The sequence below is a fragment of the Sorex araneus genome, chromosome 4, assembly GCF_027595985.1.
Source record: "Sorex araneus isolate mSorAra2 chromosome 4, mSorAra2.pri, whole genome shotgun sequence".
In the NCBI taxonomy this organism is placed as follows: domain Eukaryota; kingdom Metazoa; phylum Chordata; class Mammalia; order Eulipotyphla; family Soricidae; genus Sorex; species Sorex araneus.
In genome coordinates, this window is record NC_073305.1 from 128,314,476 (window position 1) to 128,336,245 (window position 21,770).

The 21,770-nt window shown below is 35.4% G+C and overlaps 1 protein-coding gene across 1 annotated transcript in view; it reads left to right on the forward strand.

Moving 5' to 3' along the window:
• GRIK2 (glutamate ionotropic receptor kainate type subunit 2) overlaps positions 1-21,770 on the forward strand; it is a 633,736-nt gene that overhangs the window by 262,106 nt on the left and 349,860 nt on the right. The window contains exons 5-6 of the mRNA XM_004605692.2: positions 16,511-16,692; positions 21,654-21,707. Coding sequence (XP_004605749.1) covers positions 16,511-16,692; positions 21,654-21,707 — 236 coding nt within the window. The remainder of the gene's footprint in view (positions 1-16,510; positions 16,693-21,653; positions 21,708-21,770) is intronic.

A 21,770-nucleotide genomic window follows, 5' to 3' on the forward strand; every position in this document is an offset into this window, starting at 1 on the left:
AAGACTATATGACTTGACAGGGATTGAACCCAAGTTGGCCACTTGCAAGACAAGTGCCCTATCAACTGTACTATCACTATAGCCCCAAAAACCAAATATTCATAAGGCAAATTATTATCTAGATATTTTTACAGTTTTCTCAAAAATAGAACAAGGAAATATATTAACTTAATTTTACCTGCATTCCTTAATAATTGATTTTAAGAAAAATACTTCTGTATTTATCATCATCATCATCATCATCACCCCGTTGATCATTGTCGAATTTCTCAAACAGTCTCAGTAACGTCTCCATTCGTCCAAGCCCTGAGATTTTAGAAGCCTCTCTCTACTTATCCTTCTAATGATGCCATACTGGAGGCTTTTTCAGGGTCAGAGGAATGACACCCAGCTTGTTACTGGTTTTGGCATATTAATACACCATAGGGACCTTGCGAGGCTCTCCCATGTGGGCAGGAAACTCCCAGGAGTTTGCCAGGTTCTCCCAGAGAGAGAAGTAGGCTATAAGATATTGCGTGGCTCTTCCGGCAGCTGGCTTTTAAGTCTCTGGATGATGGCCATTGACAGGATTACATGGTGCCGGGGGCAGAGTCTCTTGCCCGCGCACCTGGCCATCTTCCCCAGGGTCTCCTTGGAGGAGATGGGCTCCAGCTTCCCTCCCCACTCCAACCAGAGCTCCTGGTGGCCAAAGACCTCCATAGCCTAGCCACAGCCATGCTCAAGGCTCCTCTCCCCATGTTCGGACAAGCCTCATGCATGAAGGAACCGGCATAGGAACCCAGGTATATGGGACCTGGGGCTGAGACCTCCAAGGCTGCTCAGATTGGGACTGGGCCTCCTCCTCCCAGATTTCCCAATTCCCAGTAGCTAGGAGGTCACACTCAGGGACTTCTGTATTAGTGATTACAAATTCCAGCTTAGCTACTTCATAGATTTAATCTATATTCAATAGATTTAAATCCCTATGTCTCATTTTCCAGTTAGAGAGAAAAAATATCATAATTTTTGTTAAGAATTATAAAATGTAATTCATGTGTAGTAACTAATTTGTGTGTAGTAATATTATTGAATATTATTTAAAAAATTCTCTGTTGCAAACAAATAAAAATAATGTATGCTCAATTTTTATTACCTTATAAACATAAAGATGCATCATTGATACACAATTAAACTCCCCGGTAGAGACAACAATTTGAATAATATTGAGATGTAACAAGAATAAAGAATAATGTTAAGTATCCAAATATCCAAATGGCTGTGTATATGCAACAGGTAAATATCAGATCCTATATTTAGTAGTTCCATGTTGCATGACCATAAAGACTACTGATTAATTAATATCCATAATGATAAAATCTATGTAATGCTTGTTTCTTCTTTGAGAAAGATTTAGTAGAGGAGGATTTCTTTATCTTACTAAGACTGAGAAATTATGAATTAATTTATGGGAAAGTGGGAAGAAATGGCAAATTATAGTAAGAAATACAAAAGTGCAAGAATAATGAAAATAAAATAAAATATATGTTTCAACTCAAAAATATTTTGAATGCGATTTTACAATTAAACTTATTCTTAAATACAATGATAGTTTTTTAAAAATAATAGGAAAAATCAAATATATTTCATAAAAATATAAGCATCACTGTATCACTGTCAACACATTGATCACCGATTTGCTCGAGCAGGAACTAGTAACATGTCAATTGTGAGACTTGTTATTGTTTTTGGCATGTCTAATATAAGTCATTGTCACTGTCACTGTTATCTCATTGCTCTAATAAAAGTACAAATATATAATTTTACTGTGCAAAGTTATGATGGTTGGATAATGTTCAATCTGATACACAATTCAGAAACAACTTCAGAAATAACATAAAAATATCATCCTTTCAGAGTTAAAAATGTAAAAATCAAAATGTAATGAATGACAATAAAAAGTTACAAAGTTGTCTTAAAAGGCAAATTTCTTCCTAGATAAGTGAAATGAGTCTATATGCTCTTTGTGGGAAATTAAAATAATAATTAAAAATAAAAGAATGTCTTTCATAAAGGAGATTGGCCAGGCATTTGATTTCCTTAAGAAGAGGAACTTATACATAGGTGGTACAGTTAAAAAACATAGTTAAAAACACTGATGATACAGCTAAAAACTGTTATTGAAAAATAGATTCTAAATTGATTTGCTGCCAATCAGATTAGCTTTATTGTACTCTAGATTCACTGTAGATTTGGAGGGAAAGTCTGGGATTTGAATTTTGCTCTTCAATTTACTAGCCATGGATATTGTAACATAATAGCAAAGATATCAGTATTCTCACTTCATCGGAAAATTGGGTCTGATAAACAGTACCTCTTCCTAGGATTCTTATGAATAAAACATAGATCCTCAATAAATATATGCTACCTATGATTATTACATTCATTGGTCTGATTCCCTTTGTTCTCATTCTAAACTAATATGAAGCAACCTTTGGATTGTGAAGTGGTTTCTCATGTAATTTGAAATTGCTGTGCCTGTGAGATTCAAGTAATACCATTCCTGTGACAGATACATTTCTCATTATAAATTAATAGATTAGATTTCTAGTGTTATATGTCACTCTTATGATCTTGATTAATGTGAAACTATTAGGGTAGCAATGTGGCATAGGTTTCAGAGCAACCTAAAGGTCTTTCAGGCTAAAGTTGAAATTCAGAAATTGAACACACAGTGCTTCAGTTCAGAATGTACTAAATTTCATGCCATCTCTTCTTCAAAAGAAGTTCTTTTTCCAGAGAAACAAATAATGAAGAATTTAAATAGTTATATGGTAGGACATAAGTAAAATAAAAAATGAGGGGAAATGTAGTGAGCAAGTTCTATCATCTTATTTACATTGATAGACTCTATAAGACAGATTTCCTGCCTAGAAATGTTACATTACTTCAATGTTCCCTAGTTTACCATTTTCCTTAGTCATAATTTAAAAGTATTCTTTGAATAACAAAATGTGTTCAGATGACTCTATTTAATTTTTTTAATATATTAGACAGGGAAAATATAACTAACTCCCCAAATCACCTTCATTCTCATTGTCAGAGGACCATAAAATAATGTCCATACTTAAGAAAATTATCTGTCCTTAGATTTACTTGATTAAAGCAAGGATTAAACAACTGGGCCAATTAGATTTTCCCTCCAGGAATTTTGAATTTGACCCAAAAGAGATTAGTTAGTCTCTGCCAACTACTGGACCAATAATAAGAAAACTCAGGAGTGAATATATTACCTTATTCTCTTATGTGAAGTCTGAAGTAGAGAAAGCTGATTTCCTTAAAAGTGAAATGAAGAAGCAGATACATAAAATATGAGAGTGAAATATACTGATATCTTAATAACCGTCCTATGTCTTCTCTAAGGGTTTTATAAAATACATGAATTTTTCTAATCAGTTTTCTGTTTCTTGTTGATTTAGTCTTAATGATTTTTAAATACTCACATCTAAAAAAATATTTCACTTAGAAAATGCAAATAATACTATACTGGTACCCTTCATATCATGATCAGTTTTGTCTCTACCACTTTCTGACAATGCTAGCCAAAAACTGTTAGTTCTCCAGTGATCAGTCGGGAGCACAGAGATAAGGAAGGTGTGTGGAATGTTGGAAAATGGAGGACTAAAGCTCACTCAGGCCATTTAGCACTGATGGGCTTTTACAGCCCCCTTTTATTGGGTTAACGATCAAAACATCTAGCATGCCTTGAAGTACATAAGATCAAAATAATAAGATCTAAACACCTTAAAGTACATATTATTTTGTAGCCTAATGATGTACAAAGTTCCTGATGAAGTAAATCATACCACCTTATAAATCTTTTCATCCCACTTCCCATATATTCCACATCAACATCTATGCAAACCTACACAATAGCTTGTCTATTGCAGAAAAAATATAGTGCCAAAAAATATTTAACTTTCATCCAGTCAAGCACAGTTAATCTATAGCAGAAAGCAGCTACATTAGGACATGCTGACCCCAACCCAGTTCATTTAGAGTTCCTGTTTGCAGCAAGGATGGCCTAATTTGCAAGGTAGCGTGTTCCCAGATCTTCCTCATGACACTGGTCAAGCTCCAACAGAAACTATTGAGATATTTTGTGTTTTTCATTTTCTCATATCATCAATTTTTACATGCAGCTTCTTCTTCTTACGATACCTGTTCATCCTTTTCTATGTACCAATTATTACTAATCCTGAGGCATTCTATTCCCACCAATTTCATTGCACTTCACACATATTACTTGTTAAGGAAATAATTTACACGAGTGTCTCCCTACAGTCCTATAATCTAATATATAGGAAACATCCACTGTTTATATTTTTGTATTTGTTATTTCTACGTTCCTCATTCGAAACACATAATATGACTGTCATATATTCCTGATATGTTCCATCATTCAAGCACACAAGATAAGCTGTTTTCAGTGAGCACAAATGCTAAAGGCATTAGTAAATGTTCTTCTTTTGTGGGACAAACAAACAAACAAAAAACCCAAAACCGTAAGGCCTAAGCTTCTAAGAGTCACATTATATTTCGCATTTGAATCAACACATAGCTCTTCTGGTAATAATTGGTGATCGTGGGTCCACAACATAAAACTGCTTAAACTGTTTCATCAGTGTCAACTTTAAATCATATCTGATGTATTAAGTGGCAGGATACAATTGATAACAGCCATATCCTGGGACAGAGCCAAAATAAGCTCTTTGAAGGATCATTTGTCGTTTTATACCTGCACTGACCTGGACACAAGTGTGGATTAAACAACAGCAGGCTACCTAATCGACCTGTGTCTGGAAAGCTAAAGTTGGATCATCACAAGCTGAGAGGGCAGTTAGAGCGACAGAAGGACAGGCATACATCTGAGCAGGGTTGCCTGCAGGTACAGGAGCTGCAATATGGCTATCAGAATTGAACAATGAGCTGTGCCGAGACTGTTGGGGCTAGGTCAGTAGCATTTCCAAGACAGCAGATGATGAAGAATCTGTGTTGAAGGATGAAAGATGCTGTGAAGTAGAGGAGAACTGAAGAGAACCCCTGTTTTTTCTAGTACTACCTGCGTAATGCTTGTCCTAGTATAATTATGACACCTCATGGCATCTATCACTTAGACAGTTTAAAAGATTTAATATTTGATTTTTTTAAAAAAGAGAATATAATTTTGATTTAAAATGCACCCTAAATTAAAATATTGCCAGTTTCTGGTCATAAACTGAAATGGAATAATCTTGCTTAGAGTGTTGTGAAATTTTGTCAAGATCCATTTCTGAATTGCAATTGTTTGGTTGTTGGTCTGGAATTCTTTTGAAGGATTCTTCCTAGTTTCACTGTTTTTTTTTAAGGCTTCCCTTCATAATATGGATTTATCTAACTTCAACCCTTTACTTCCACCAATTATTCCTCCTTAAGGCTAGACAAAGTTCCCAGAAGTTTTAAATACTTTTTAGACATTCTTGAGAAAACGTTCCATGATTTTGAGGTTTTGTTGATCACCATGTGGTATCAAAGGGCAGATGTGAAAGACTAATAAAGGAAAGAATAAAGTAGAGAGAAGCGGAAACAAAGAAAGTGTTCAAACCTCCAACCATGTTTGGAGTTTATTTTTGGTTATGAGAGTCAGTGAGTATTATTTTTTGCCCAGTTTAGTGTGAATTAGGTCCTTACATATTTACCAAGAGTCTTGACAAGCATAACTGCCTTCTCAATTCTCATCCAGTGTTTTTACTTGTCCTATCTCATTGTAGCAAGCATAAGCTTAAATGAAGCAGTCCTCTGAATAGGACAAAGAAAAATTAAATGATAGGATGAATCTTGGACTGATTCAGTGAAGGACAAAGACAGTTACCAAGACTATGGCACACCCAGTGAGCAAAGCACTTAAGGTACTTAGGCTGGAAATTAGTCACTAATGTGCTTTTCTCTCATGAATAGGTTGCAAACAAATTTTAATAGCAGTAGGCAAAGTGGAATTAAAATACAACAATAATTTTATTGGCTTCTCACAAAAGGAAGCATTCTGAATAGAAAATTGACCTCAGAACAGATTGAACTTAGAACTCAAGCATTTGGAGGCCAGAAGGTTTTAACCTTGGCATGATCAAAATCTCTGTGGTTTTTATTTTTAAAAAATGACATAATTGGTTTTTCTCATTATGGTTAGATAAAAAGCAGGGACAAAATATTTTGGCATTGACTTTATAACCATTTATCATGCTGACAAATCTGCCTTCTAAGGATTACTTATATACTCCAGGATATCTCTTTGTTCAGTTCCTCGTCTAAGATAAATTGTGACAAAGTAGTAACCCAGTTGGGTGGAGTAGAGGTAGATTTTATCTTGAACCCAGTTTGAAACACATGCTAGAGATTCTGGCATTATCTGTTCTGCATGTACCTGCCTTCTTTATTTCTTTATTAACTTCAAAGGTCCAAAGCACTACACTAGTCCACCACACTTATCAAATAATCCCCATAAACAGAATTGTTATAAGTATACCTGAATAGATGTGAAATGCCATCCAGAACTCTTTGACAATATTCTATTTGAGAGATGATAGAACTGCACTTTAATGTATTAGAAAGAGAAGTTGTTGGTGCTGACTATGTATATTTTGAACATTCAATATTATTTCATAATAAAGTGCATGTGAAGAATGCTTCACAGAGTACGGTCAATTCTAACATCAAAGCTTTTGATCTGAGTAACAGGAATGCTGAGAATTACTATTATCCTAGTTAGGAAGAACTGAAACAGGAGCAATTTTGGGGAATGAGAAAAGGAAAGCTAATTTTGAATCCAAAGTAGTTTCTACTATGTAACAAAACAGATGCTTTATTTGGGAGTTCCTAGCAACACACTCCTCTCTAACATCAACAACATCTTTAACTTTTGACATCAGTTTCAAGGGTCCCCAATATACCTTCACTTGTATCACTTGTCATCCTGTTGATCTACGATTTGCTCGAGCAGGCTCCAGTAACGTCTCCATTTGACCTGTCACATGCTAGTGTATCTCAATGGTATCTGCTCACACCAGGACCAGGAAGAGCTTCAAACCATTTGTTCAGGGTTTTGACGAAGAAGTCTGACCATCTCATTGGTGGGTGGCCACATGTTCTTTTGTCGTCCCATGGAATCCAGTCGGTAACAGCTCTAGTCTAGCAGTTGTCTCTAAATCGCATTACTTTCCGGCCCATCTTATTTTTGACGCCTTACAAACGAGACAGCGCCCCTGATTCTTGACCATCAACGGAGGTCAGAACTCCAGATTCCTTCTCTCACTTGAGTGAAACATGATACTCCAAGCATAGCTCTTTCAATTCCTCTTTGGAATACCCAAATAGCATTCTCATCCTGTTTTCTTAGGGCCCAGGTCTGAGGCAAATGTTAGTGCAGGAAGAATGGTGGAGTCACAAAGATGTGCTCGGAGCTGGAGGTTCTTTGTCCTCTTAACCACTTCTTTGATGCTCTTGAAGGTGTCCCACGATGCTCTTTCTGCCTACGCAGTTCTGGCACCAAGTAGTTCCTCATGTTGAGTTCTTGACCCAGGTACACATAGCTGCTGCATTAGGAGATGTTCGTTCCATTGAGAGCAAATGGAACGTCAGGGATTAGTTCATTTTTAATGAACGTTGTTTTGCTGAGATTCAGCTGCAGTCCGACCTTTCTACACTTGCAGTTGAAGTCGGCCAGCATTTGTGCCACTTGGCTAATGTTTGGCGTTATGAGAACAATGTCATCAGCAAAGCGGAGGTGGTATAGTAGTTATTGTTCATCTGTGTAAATAAAATACCTTCTGAATTCAGAAAATATGTATATAAGTAAATCATATACGGTACATAATAATGTATATTTTAATTATTGATTTGATTTGGGAACACTGGTGGTGCTCAGAGCTCACTCCTGACTGCACTCAAGGGTCACTCATGGCAGGCTCATGGGATCATACAAGGTGCTAGGGATTGAACATGGGCCAGTCACTTGCACGGCAAGCACCTTACCCTGTGGTTGTATCCATCTTGCCCTATGTTAAAAAAAAAAAAGAGATTTCATCACACTTGTAAGGTAAAAATTTAATGCCTGCCCTCTTATTTTCCAGAATCCAATTTTCTTTAGTTTTTATTTCCCTGGACTCATGGACAAATCTACTTTAGCCCTGAAGAGAAAAATCTGCCTCCCCTAAAACTGAGCTAAAAAGTGTCAAGGCCATTTTTAAAATTTTCCTATTATGGTTAACTCTCTTCTCTCTAGTTGCAACATTACCATATATTACAAATTTGCAACTATTACAAATATTTTTCTTTAAAACAGTTCAGTAGCACAAATAAAACATTCTAATAAATATAATTCCTTGGGGCCAACTTTGTGGATCACCTGTGTTCCATTTCTAGCATAATAGAGTTCTACTACTCTGAATAACAGAAATATAAGTCTTTGAAATACTATTCTTTAACCTCTGATCAGTTATCTTTCTCAAAAAAACTTGGTGATGAAATAGTAACTGCCAATGAGTCATCTTAGTCTAGTTTAGTATACAGTATATTGTGGGTGGGGGGATTAGCTGCCCGAAGGCCACATTAACTGAAGTGATAAATAGCCTGCTGAGGAAGCCAGGTGGCAAAGCACTACTGGTGTGACTCCAGGAATGGCTACCTGTGTATGGAAGGAGACCTGGGATGCTGTGTCTTGAGCTCGGGAGGCTGTGCTTGCAGAGAGGATATGTGATTGATCTCTTTGGAGGGAAATGCCAGCTGGAGTATGCATGAATGGCTCCTTAAGGATTTTCCTTAAAAGCTAAATTGATGGCAGCTTCTGAAAAGAGCAGCTCGGTTCTCTGTCCCCTGTAAGCTTAGGATAAACCTTGACTCTGGCTACTGCTAAAATAACAGAAAGTCAAGAAAGGTTAAATAAAATGTGTTTTCAGAGAAGAAATTAGAGGAATTAGAATGTTACTCCATCTACCAAAAGAAAGGGCTAATTGCAATGCGGTGCTCTTCTTTGTTAGAAGATTTTCAGGAACCTGTCTGTGCAGATTGTTTCTTTTTTATTATCATTACATTCACTAATTATATTAAGGGGGGAACGGGTATCGGGTATTTTAATTAAATTAAGGAGATATAATTTTACTCTTTCATTAAATAATGCTGTGCCAAATTTGTTATAGTATATTGCTGAAAATTGTTTGGAAATTACTTCTATTATTAACTTAAACAAATCAAAGTTTTCCTTTTTGTTTCCCCTATACATATATATTTTTATATCTTATATCTCTACTTAGAACAAAGGACCATAGTATAAGGCCACATGTAAACCCTCCCATTATTTTGGGTCTTCCTTTTTTCCTAAAAAAACAAGTTTGTTTTTAATAAAGAATTAATTTACTCATGTAGGATGCATTTAAGGTAATCTTCCTAAAATTGAAATATTTAAAATACAAACTGAAAAAGAACATTAAAGGATGTCAGAAGATAAATTGAGGTGATTTGTCATTAAAAGATATCCCTTTGGAGGATGTTGCTCAGTGGTAATGCACATGCTTTACATTCATGATATCTGGGTGTGATACCTAGCATTGCAAGAAAATAAAAGATAGAATAAAAGTTCATCTTGTGATTTAAGTCTTGGAATGAAAACTTTGCCTAAATAAATTAAATTATGAGGTTGCCATCAAATCCATATATAATAGTGCACTATCAGCCCACTGATAGTGCCCCCATATATAATAGTATATACCTATTTTTAGTGTATTTTGGAATGCATCTTGCACTTATATCACCATTTTATCTTTTGTTTTTCCCAAGTGTTTTAAATAACAAAACTAGACCAGGCTATTGTCTTTGTAGGTGACATATGGGGCAGTGGAAGCATCTGTAGTAGATATGCTTAAGAGAGAAAGAGGGAAGTGCGCTGGCTCAAAGGACAGAGGCAGATGCTTTATGCTCTACATGGGCTAGGAAATGCCTTCAAACCCTGGCCCAACAGGAACCTCTGACTGTGGCCCTGAAGGCCTCCAAGCGATGCTGAGATGTCTGTCTCTAGTTATCTTAAACACTGGGGGATCTGAACAGTGCCACATCCCGGGGTCCCAGCAGTGAATCAGTGGGCTGTTAGCTGATATGGGCATGGCTTCTGGCCTCCCTGAGCACTTCTTGAATGCGTGCTATCAAAAAAGAAAGTGAGACACAGTATCATGAAGAGGAGTGAAGACTTAGGAATCCACAGAGGACTCTCACCACACGTACAAGAGCTGACAGAACATCTGACTTTCAGTCTTCAAATGGTTCTCCTGATTTCTGCTGTTAGAAATGCTGAAACATTTTAATTTCAGAGCATGTATGTGAGAATCATTGGGGAATCAACTTTTATACAGAAAAATAATGTGAATGTCAAATTGTATCTCATGTAGTTTAAGACTGAATAGATAGTACTACTTGCATCACTATATTTATGTATGAAACAAAGTCTTGTACATAATAGATATGCAGCAGGTGTATGTTGAATGAAGACACCATTTCACTCAATTTCTCAAGTAGAAGATGGCAGTTCTTATAAAGTACAGTCTTTTAAAAATAGCTCTTCAATATTATTCTCCAGGGAAGCTGAATACTGAAGTCCATAAGTGACAGCAGGGATATACATGCATGAAGAGAATAAATGCCTCAGTGGTCTATACACATGAGTTTGTAAAATTGGAAAATACTGGCAGTACTTATGGTAGGATTAATGTTTTAAATACGAATTGAGATTTTATACTTCACAATTAAAAAAAATTGAATATCGTTTTTTTCAACTCAAAATTTCTGAGCTAATCAGTAATGACCTTCTTTGCTTCGGTAATAAATTAATCTCTCATAATTTTGGCATTGTTAGATTTTTAGAATGAATCAATATCTAAATAATTTTAAGAGCATATTTATTAAACAGGATACTTTACAGTAACCTTATTCTTGCTAAATTAGTCAAAATAGCAACAATCATAACAGTCACTTAAAGGAAGTTAATTTATGCCAGTATCTGATTGAGTTTATACATAGCAATGACTTTTTCAATTATAAGTACATGATTATCTTTTATAAATAAGTAAAAACAAAGCTAATAGATATATAGTGCTTTGCATAGAGTCCCACAGATTATAGATTTTTGAATCAAGACTTAAAACCAACACCAAGGCTATTATTTCTGCTATAATAAATTCCCTCAATTAAAAATATGTATAAATTTATTTTTAGTTTTCTGATAGAATCATTGCGAGATACACAGTTACAAAGCTGTTCATGATTGGGCTTCAGTCATACAATGTTCCAACTCCCATCCCTCCACCAGTGTACATGGACATTTCCCACCACCAATGTCCCCAGCTTCCCTCAGGCCAACCTTTCCCCCCCCTCCCCAGCCTGCCTCTCTATGGCAAGCAGTTTTCTTCTCTCTCTCTCTCTCTTTCTCTCTCTCTCTCTCTCTCTCTCTCTCCCTCTCTCTCTTGCTCTCTCTGCTCCCAGCCATTATGATTTTTAATACAGATACTTAAAATCCATTATGTCTGGTCCTTTGTCCACTTTCAACATGCATCTTCCACCCAGAGAGATCACTTCCAGCAATAATAGTCACAGTGGACCCTTCTGTATCTCAACTGCTTTCTCCCTTGGTACTTGAGGCAGGCTTCCAGCCATGGACTGATCCTCTTGGCCCTTGTTTCTTCTGTCTTTGGGTATTTGACTTACAGAAAATCTAATGAGATAAGTAAACCAAAAGTAGTGTTCTTTTCCTGATAAAGATAAAATTTATATATATATATCAGTCTGCATTTAGTTGAATAATTTTATGAATATATAGAAATAGATTGAGAAACTAGAAATATTCCAATTTAAAAAGTAGTTAAATATTTTGTTTTCCATATTACTTTGTATTCTTAGTAATTATTGAGCATATAAAATTATAATATGCTTATATTATTAACACAACTACATTTGAATATTTATTTAGTGGTACAATGATAGTATAGAGGGTACAGTGTTTGCCTTGCAGGTGACTGACAAGGGTTTAATTCTGACAAGGTACCCCATATGTGTCCTAAGCACATAGCCAGGTATAAGCCCTGAGCACTGCTGAATGTGATCCCAACATTGCACCCAATTTTTTAAACAATCATAATAAGTCCCCTTTATCTTCATCAAAAATTACATATATAATGACATTCATAGTTTTTAAAAACAAAAAAATGAGAGAAAATGAGCGATATTGCTTTATAGTTATTTTCTTTTAATTACTTGTTTTAATGAGCAGAAGCTAGATTTTCATACATTTCCTAGTGCAATTTTTTGTGACTAAATATTTTTTTGTATACATGGGGCAAGAAAAAGTTATAAAGTGAAATAACCTCTTAGTATAATAATGAAAATAGCTAGACCTCACATAAACTTCTAAGGACTGGACTATGCTCAGAAAATGGCTAGTTGGTGTTTAAAACTCTTTTAACAGGCAAGCTAACGGCAGTGTCCTATGGATATTCTGAGCTCAAATGTCCGGTGACCTATGAGGAGCTAATACATTACTAAAAGTGAGAATATGATCAGGATAGATACTATGCTACATTGAAAAAAACAGCGGGTAGGGTGATAGCACAGCAGGTAGGGCATTTGCCTTGCACGCGGTCGACCCGGGTTCGATTCCTGGAATCCCATATGGTCCCCCAAGCACTGCCAAGAGCAATTCCTGAGTGCAAAGCCAGGAGTAACTCCTGAGCATTGCTGGGTGTGACCCAAAAAGCAAAAAAAAGAAACCCAAAAAACCAAAAATAATGCATAAATATAATTTTTTATTTATTAATTTGTTTGGGAGCCATACCCTGGGGTGATAGGGCACACTCCTGGCTCTATAATCTGGAATAACTCCTGGTATGCTCAAGAGACCATATGTAGTGCCAGGAGTCAGCTACATACAAGGCAAATATTCTACCCCTGAACAATATCTCTGACCAAATGATGAATATGACTTGAAGTCAGTGTGATTTTAATCTTCCCTCCTTTTCCCTTTACTCCATCTATAAGTCTAACTATCCCCAGCGCTCAGCTGAAACTGCCCTTTTCTGCATGTATCAGATGCATAGTTAAAATGAATAAATACTTTCTTAAAGGGCTTAATATATTTTTTAAATTCTTTTTAGTGAATCAAGATGAGGTACAGTTACAGACTTACAGACTTATGTTTCAGTCATACAATGGTCCAGTATCATCCCTCCACCAATGCCTATTCTCCACCACCAATGTTCCCAGTATCCCTCCCACCCTCCTTACCCCCACCCTCCAATTCCCCCACATCTGTGGCAGGCACATTCCTTTACTCTCTCCTTTTGGGTGTTGTGGTTTTCAATACAGGTATTAAGTGGCCATCATGGAAGAGCTCAATATTTTATTGTCTCTTAGCAACTTTGCCATGGCTGGTTCTCACCCCATTTTGATTTGATCTTTGCATGACTTCACACTTAGTAAAGGAACTATCTTGCTTCTGTTGTCCTGGCCAGACATCAGAGTAAATTGTATCGTTTAGCTCTGTTTCAATAAATACTGTTGTCCCTGCTTCAAAAATCTCCCGCTAGTTTATCCACTTCTTTCCCTGATCAAATACATATTTTACCATTTCCTATAATTATCTTCCAACTCAGCCTTCCTCTCTTTATGCTTTTCTGAATTACCTTGCAAGTAAGAATTTTGAAATGCAGGCCTTAAGTTGGTATATTTCAAAATGTAATATTAAAGGGCCAGAGCAGATAGGGTATTTGCCTTGCATGCGGCCGACCAGGGTTTGATTCCTCTGCCCCTCTCGGAAGCTTGGCCAGCTACCAAGAGTATCTCGCCCGTACACCAGAGACTGGCAAGCTACCCGTGGCATATTTGATATGCCAAAAACATTAACCAGTCTCACGATGGATATGTTACTGGTGCCTGCTCGAGCAAACGATGAGCAATGGGATGACAGTGACAGTGACAATATTAAATGTCTTATCTTAAAGTTCCTTAACTTCTCAAATTAGATATTAATTAATTCTTTGCCTCTTCTTTTATTTTTTGGTGAGGGGGTCACACCCAACAGTGTTCAGGATTTATTCCTGGCTCTGGAATAAGTGATAATTCCTGGCAGGGTTTGGGTGAATATATGCACTACCAGGGACTTAACCTAGGTTGGTGGCATTGAAAGGCAGATACCTTATCCACTGTACTATCTCTCTGGCCCTATTGTGGATTTGTAAATGATTAAGTCTAACATAACTTAAAATTATGCAAATTTTATGGGACATTCTGAAATGGAAGGTACATAAAGTGTATTTATGGATTTATATGTATTTTTAATTTCCATCTTATTAAGGATGAAAATACTGAAAATGGTCACAAATCCAATTAACTATAGTGCAATGTATTAAATTTGGCATAGAATTATAGTGTAAGAATACCTATTGTATATTTCAAACCAGAATAAAAAAATAAAGTTCCATTCTTATAGATATTTGCTATTTTAATATATGGTCGATTTTTAGCTGTAATTACATGCATTTTATTTTAAAGTAAAAGCAAGAGACAGTTCAGATAACTACTTACAAACATTTTTATGTATTGGTGTTTGTCATAATACATCATAGTCTAAAGGCACTTGTTCAGAGAATATAAAAATAGAGATAAATATAGAAATGAGCTGTGGAAAGAGGGAACTAATAACCAAGAGTAGGGAGAGGAAAAAATCAAAGTACTTAATTTTTTCCAATTTAGAAGATAGTTGAATGATCTTTTATTCTTATCATAGTCTTTTATATACTGGATCTTTTGTATAAGTTCTTAAGAGGTTTCATTACTTGAAGTTTCTATAAAGGAATTGAGGCTGGAGAGATAGTACAGTAGATTGGGCTCCTGCCTTGCATTGAACCAACCTGGGTTCAATTTCTGGCATCCCGTGTGGTTTCTGAAAACTGTCAGGAGTAATTTCCTGAACGCAGAGCCAGGTGTGGCCCAGAAACCAAAATAAAAAAATAAAACCAAAATAAAAAAAAGTAAAACTTGAAGAATTTTAAGAATAAAAAGAAACAATTAAATGATTAGTCCCTTTGTTTAAACTGCATAATAAGGTTGGAGGGTTAATACAACGTGCAAAGTGCTTACCCTGTACATGGCCAACCCATGTACGTCTCAGAGTTCTGCCAGAATTGATGCCTGAACACAAAACCAAGAGTAAACCCTGACTAAGTACTGCCAGGTGTGACCCCAAAACAAACAAAAATATAAGATGAACAATATTTCTATGATCTGCAATTTATCTGCTAATCTATTTTCTAATGCATATGTTTATAACTTTTTCTGCAAGAGTATTTTTTTTTTGCATTTTGGGTCACACCCAGCGATGCTCAGCGATTACTCCTGGCTCTGTACTCAGGAATTACTCCTGGCAGTGCTTGGGGAACCCTATGGGATGCCGGGGATCAAAAACGGGTTGGCTGCATGCAAGACAAATTCCCTACCCACTGTACTTTCGCTCTGGCCCCTCTGCAAGAGTATTTTTGCCTTATATCTTTACTTATATTTAATCCTGATGGCATTAATATACAAAGAAAGCAATAAATTTGAAAAGTTTTATTTATAACTGAATTCTCATTCTTAGGGTATATTTTATTTTGGAAAGTTATTTTTTTTACATATACAATAAGTTAATGGGCCATTACTTATAAACAAAAAAGAGGAAGTAACCAGACTTTATATCAATAGAGAATAAGTATGAAAATTACATTAACTTCAAAACACTATTAATTAAAAACAGATTTGATTTATCACTGACTTGCAGTGACATATGATATATTGCTGAAAAGCAATTATTAGTGTGAATTATGAAGAAAACTGTACTTATGTGGAAGTGCAGAGAGATTATGCAGAAGAAAATGTTTCAAGTCATACAAGAAATAAAATCTGGATAGGGAGAGAATCTTTCCTATGTTCATTTATATATTTAAATTATTTATATTAAGTTATAGTCATTTGTATATTTGTATATTAAGTTATAGTCATTATGTTTGGAAAAATACCTTAGAGGGATTTATAAACGATTATTTTAACAGAATATCTGGCAATATGGACTTCAGAAATAAAAATTATTGATGATGATGATGATGATGATGATGATGATGGTAGGGGTGATGAAGCCACAGTTAGCAGAGTTCAGGGACTGACTACTTCCATCGCCATGTTTGAAGGTTGCTTCTAGAAGTGCTAAGAGTACCTTGGGGTGCCCAGAATTGAAGTGGAGTCTGCAACATGCAAGTCAAGCACTTTGACTCCTATACTATATCTCCAACTCTGAAATAGGATTTTAAATAGCCACACTGTAAATTCCATGACTCTATGGTCAAGAAAGTCAGTCATTGAATGAGTATGCTTTATGAGGTTTATGACCTACTCGTTTCCCTCTAATTTTTTTTTTCAACTTTCCTTTAAGGTCTTATTCGTTTGCAAGAGCTCATCAAAGCTCCATCAAGGTACAATCTGCGACTTAAAATCCGTCAACTCCCTGCTGATACAAAAGATGCAAAACCTTTACTAAAAGAAATGAAAAGAGGCAAAGAGTTCCATGTAATCTTTGACTGTAGCCATGAAATGGCAGCAGGCATTTTGAAGCAGGTAATCTTTGAATCACTTAAATTTTTAGTTCCTGTAATATATTTGTATTTAAACTATGGCCTTTTGATTTTTAAATTGAAATGTTATTGATAGATGCTTAAAGCCAGAAAAGTCACCTTGAAGCATTTTTTAATCTAAGTGCCCAATGATTGTTTTTAATTGTCTTAAAAGAAATGTCAATATTGATGATCTTCAAGGGAGAATATTTGAAGTATGAGGTTGCTTATCGATGTAGCTTTATTTTCTATTAATCAAAATACTGATGAATGGGAAAGTTATTTATGTTTTATACAAAAATTAAAGGGAGAAACAAAAGGAGTCAATGATTGTGTCATTCATCCAATAGAATTAATCTGGAAAAAAGTATTTGATATTGGTTGGCATTTCAGTGAATGTTCTTATACATCTGACCTGATACTAATTCCGAGTTAGAGATAAAAAAGAGAGTTTAAGAAAGATGAAGCAATTTAACCTATGCAGTGTCAAAAGATAGTGTAGGTTTCATATCCTTTAGTGATGGTTATAAACAGTATTCATTCTAAAATAAACTTTATGGTTTTTTTATTATTTTTGGGTCACACCTGGCGATGCACCAGGGGTTACTCCTGGCTTTGCACTCAGGAATTACCCCTGGCGGTGCTCAGGGGACCATATGGGATGTTGGGAATCGAACCCGGGTCGGTCGAGTACAAGGCAAACGCCCAACCCACTGTGCTATTGCTCTAACCCCTAAAATAAACTTTAATCTACCAAAAAGTACAATAATATATCTATAAAATGAAATCATTCATAGCAGTAAAGCAACTAATTATTAAGCAGATGTCTGTCCCAGGTTAGCCTTGTGCAAGGCTAGCACATTACCTGCTATACTATCACTCTGGCCTAAGCAATTCTTGATCACATTGGAAAAGGAAACTTCCAGTTGGTCTGGTTTAGTAAGACTCTACTATTGGTCAGTGACAGAACTTGGATCAGTTTTCTGTAGGTTTCAACATGTATTGTGTAAAGGAAAGGGTAGAGAATATCTGTCGGCTTTAGCAATGGAATATATTTTATCTTCTACTGACATATATATTATTTTATACTTTTATTTATACATGTAATTGCTATTTGCAAATGAAAACAAAATTAAACTAATAATATGTAGAACATAAACATATATTATGACAAAAATTTAGATTACATATCTAAGGCAAAGCAAAGGTAAAATAAAAATATGAAAATTAATATGAAAATATGAATCTTATTAATATTATTATACAAGAAGCAAGCATATTTATCCTTCTGAAACTAACAGACCACATATATGATAATAATTTTTTAAACTTACATGTCCTAAAAAGGCATTTGTACCATATTTGTAACTATTGTTTTAGAAATTAGGAGAGCAAATAGCTTCCAATAAATGCATTACATTTAATAAAGCAGCATTTTATGATTTATTAAAATTTTATAAGATTCTTTAACATTGGCTTATGTTGGAATTAAAAGAATTGGTATAAGTGTTAGATACAGGCATAGGTAATCTTCCAGAAAGTATGAGTTACCTAAAATAAATATTTGAAGAATATTGGAAAAGGGATGGATTTACCAGGTGAACCTTTCATTGTTTATTCCTTTGTTTGCTTTACTTATTTGTACAGACAAATTTCACTGAATACTGAGTAACAGTAAATTTGAAGTTGTCTTGCCTAGAACTTTGAAAGTGGGTAGAGTTGGGAGCACCTAGACTTTCTTTGAGGTAAATTGAGTGCACTAATTAGCAAATGTGCTTTAATTAAAACAGATTTCTTTTGCACCCAGAGTTTGTTGGAGAAAATTATATGACAATGCCAAAACGTTCTGCATCAAAATCTCTTATGGCTATTCTGTCACAGAAAATAAATAGTAGTCAAAAACCTGAAAGTCTACACCAAAGAGTGTAAAATCAAAATGTTCAGCTTACTAAAAAGAAAATCAGATACAAATAAACTCTATAACAGCAAGAACTAATATTCAAATTTCTTGAATTTTAAGAAACAAGTAAAAGTCCACTTCTCCAGTTGTTAAACCTTGAGCTATCTAACTTCTGGAATTGTTTGAAGATAAGATGGCTGCAAATTATATGCTTATTGCATGCATGGATTTTTTTTTTTATGTCAGTGTCACTCTGCTCTAGCTAAGGGCTAAAGGGTGGGAATTATTTTTTGTAGGGAAAGGAATTTGGGACATATCCAGCGTTACTCAGGAGTTATTCCATGGTGTGCAGTCAGGAATTACTCCTAGTAGTGCTCAGGGTCCCTTATAGGATAACAGGAATCAAACTCCTGTCTACAGCATGCTAGACAAATTCCCTACCTGTTGTATGATCACTCCGGTTCCATCGGCTGGAAATCTTTTAACAATACTTTGATTTTGAGAAATATACTAATTGTATTTTCTTTATCAGGTGTGAAATGTACACACAATTATTTCAAAAATAATAGCAAAATAAAGTTTATGTATACTCAATCTCAGTTTGTTGGCCAACTTGTTCATAATTATGTCCTAGCTTCCTCACCTACAAAGTAGGTATAGTAATAATTCTTATACTTAAAAAAAATCTTTAATTTAGTTAAAATGTACAGTGGTTGTAGAATGGTACCTAAACATCTTGGACTATAAATAGACATTTTTTACAGTAATATATCTGTTTTTCAATTTTGTTAATTTTATTTAGCTTTATTTTTATGCTGATTGATTACTACAATATGTTAACAAGAATAATCCTGAACTGCTATTGAATGGGTCTGTATTTGGGAAGCCTTTAATACACACCCATCAGGCACAATAAATGCCTCTTTTTTTTTTTTAGTTTTTTTTTTTTTGGACCACACCAGCAGTGCTCAAGGGTCACGCCTGGCTCTGTGCTCAGAAATCAAACCTGGTGGGTGAGGGGGACCATATGGGATGCCAAGGATTGAACCCAGATCATCTGGGTGCAAGGCAAACACCCTCCCTGCTGTGCTATCTCTCTGGCCTCAATAAATAACTTTTTTCAAAGAAAGTCTTGTAAAATTTTACTTATAAGAGAAATTATTTTGCTTTCCATATCTGAATTTTATTAGAGTATGATTGATCACATTATTTCTATCCATTGGGGGAAAATATTTGGTAATTTGGTTCTTAATTCTTCTACTCAGTTTTTTTGTTACCACCTTTTTAATACTGCTTTTTCAAAAATGCATTTAATATGCTTCAGAATTTTACACATTTATCCCTTTTATGGGCTGGAGAGATAGCACAGCAGTAGGGCGTGAAAGGTTCACTTTGCACAAGGCCGACCCGTGTTTGATTCCTTCGCCCCTCTCGGAGAGCCCCCGGCAAGCTACCGAGAGTATCTCCCCCAGACGGCAGAGCCGGGCAAGCTACCCGTGGTGTATTTGATATGCCAAAAACAGTAACAATAAGTCTCACAATGAGAGACATTTCTGGTGCCCGTTCGAACAAACCGATGAGCAACGGATGACAGTGACAGTGAGAATCCCTTTTATCTGAATTGTAGAAACCAATTTTATTGTAACTAATAAGTTAATACCAATCTATGTCTATAATTTTTTAGAAACTACAGGTAGGGTAGGTACTTATTTAATGAATTTGTAACAGCTATTTCAAAGGCATTCTCTATTTTCAAAGGACAAATAGACATTTATTATGACTGGGAAATCTAATCCCAAAATCCTTGTGATAAAACTTTGAGCTAAACTTGATGAAAATTATCAAACTGTGACATGAAACAAAGTACTTTGAAATTGGCCTATTATTAACATTTATAAAAAAAATCCCTTTGTACTTTTCTAATTGTGATTTACGTTTGCTTTTTTACTGCTAAGAAAGCATCTGCAAAGCAATAAATCTCTAAAGCTCTCTCTCTATATATGTATGTTTGTAGCACTAAATATATACATATGTAAAATCAACAACCCCAAACTCACCATTGGTTTTGGCATTGTACTTTGCCACACATTTTTCCTAATTGGGAATACTGTACTGTTCATGAAAATAAAATGATAGTCTTCATTAGATGGCAGTTACGGAGGAGAATTTACAAGTATAATGAATTGAAATGTTCTAATTGTAGATTTTTGTGACAAGCTTAATCCTTTAATAGGTAAAGCCACATTTTTTGTTGTTTGTATTTTTGCAACATCCAGCAGTGCTCAGAGCTTACTACTGGCTCTGAGCTTCAAGATCACTTTCAGTGGACTTGGAGGTCACATAAGGTGCTGGGGATTGAATCCTGGTAGGCCATGTGCAAGGCAAGAGCCCTACCCTGTACAGTGCTTGCCCTGGCTCTGATAAAGCCACATTTTATAATTGCAAACATTCATTTCATAGATTTTGTGTTTTTTTGCTTTGGTTTGGTTTTTAATGGTGTCACGAAAGAAAATGCTCAGTGCCGACTCCTGGCTTAGAGCTCACAATCCTTGCAGCACTGCTCAGAAGATCACAGAGTGCTAGACATAGAACCAGGGCCTATTAATGCAAAGCATGTGCTTCAGCTTTTTGCGGCATCTCCCCAGTCAGTATCTAATGGGTTTCTAATCAGAATACTTCATTCAGAAATTCTAAGATCTAGAAAGATAATACAGTGGGTAAGGTACTTGTCTTGCACGTGACTGTTTGGGGTTTAATGGCTGACCCAGGTGTATCTCCCCATTCATCTTTGAGTGATCTCTAACCATAGATCCAGGAAAAAGCCCTGAGCACCACCAGGTATGGTCAACAGACAAAACAAAAATAAAACCAGGAATTCAGAAATTCCTTCTGTTGCTTCTAATCTTTCAAGGTGTTTTAAAGATGGTTTGATCCAGTTTTGATTTAATCTTAATATATGATGATTCTTCATCACCTTGTCTTATTAACATAGCGTATTCTAGAGACTCTGTACTTTCTGTATCAAAACTTTTTTTGATTATTTATTTATTTATTTTGCTTACCAGGCTTTAGCAATGGGAATGATGACAGAATACTATCATTACATCTTTACCACTCTGGTAAGTAATTTATTAAAACAAAGGTTATGCTCTAAATTAATTATACTTTTTAGGATGAGAAAT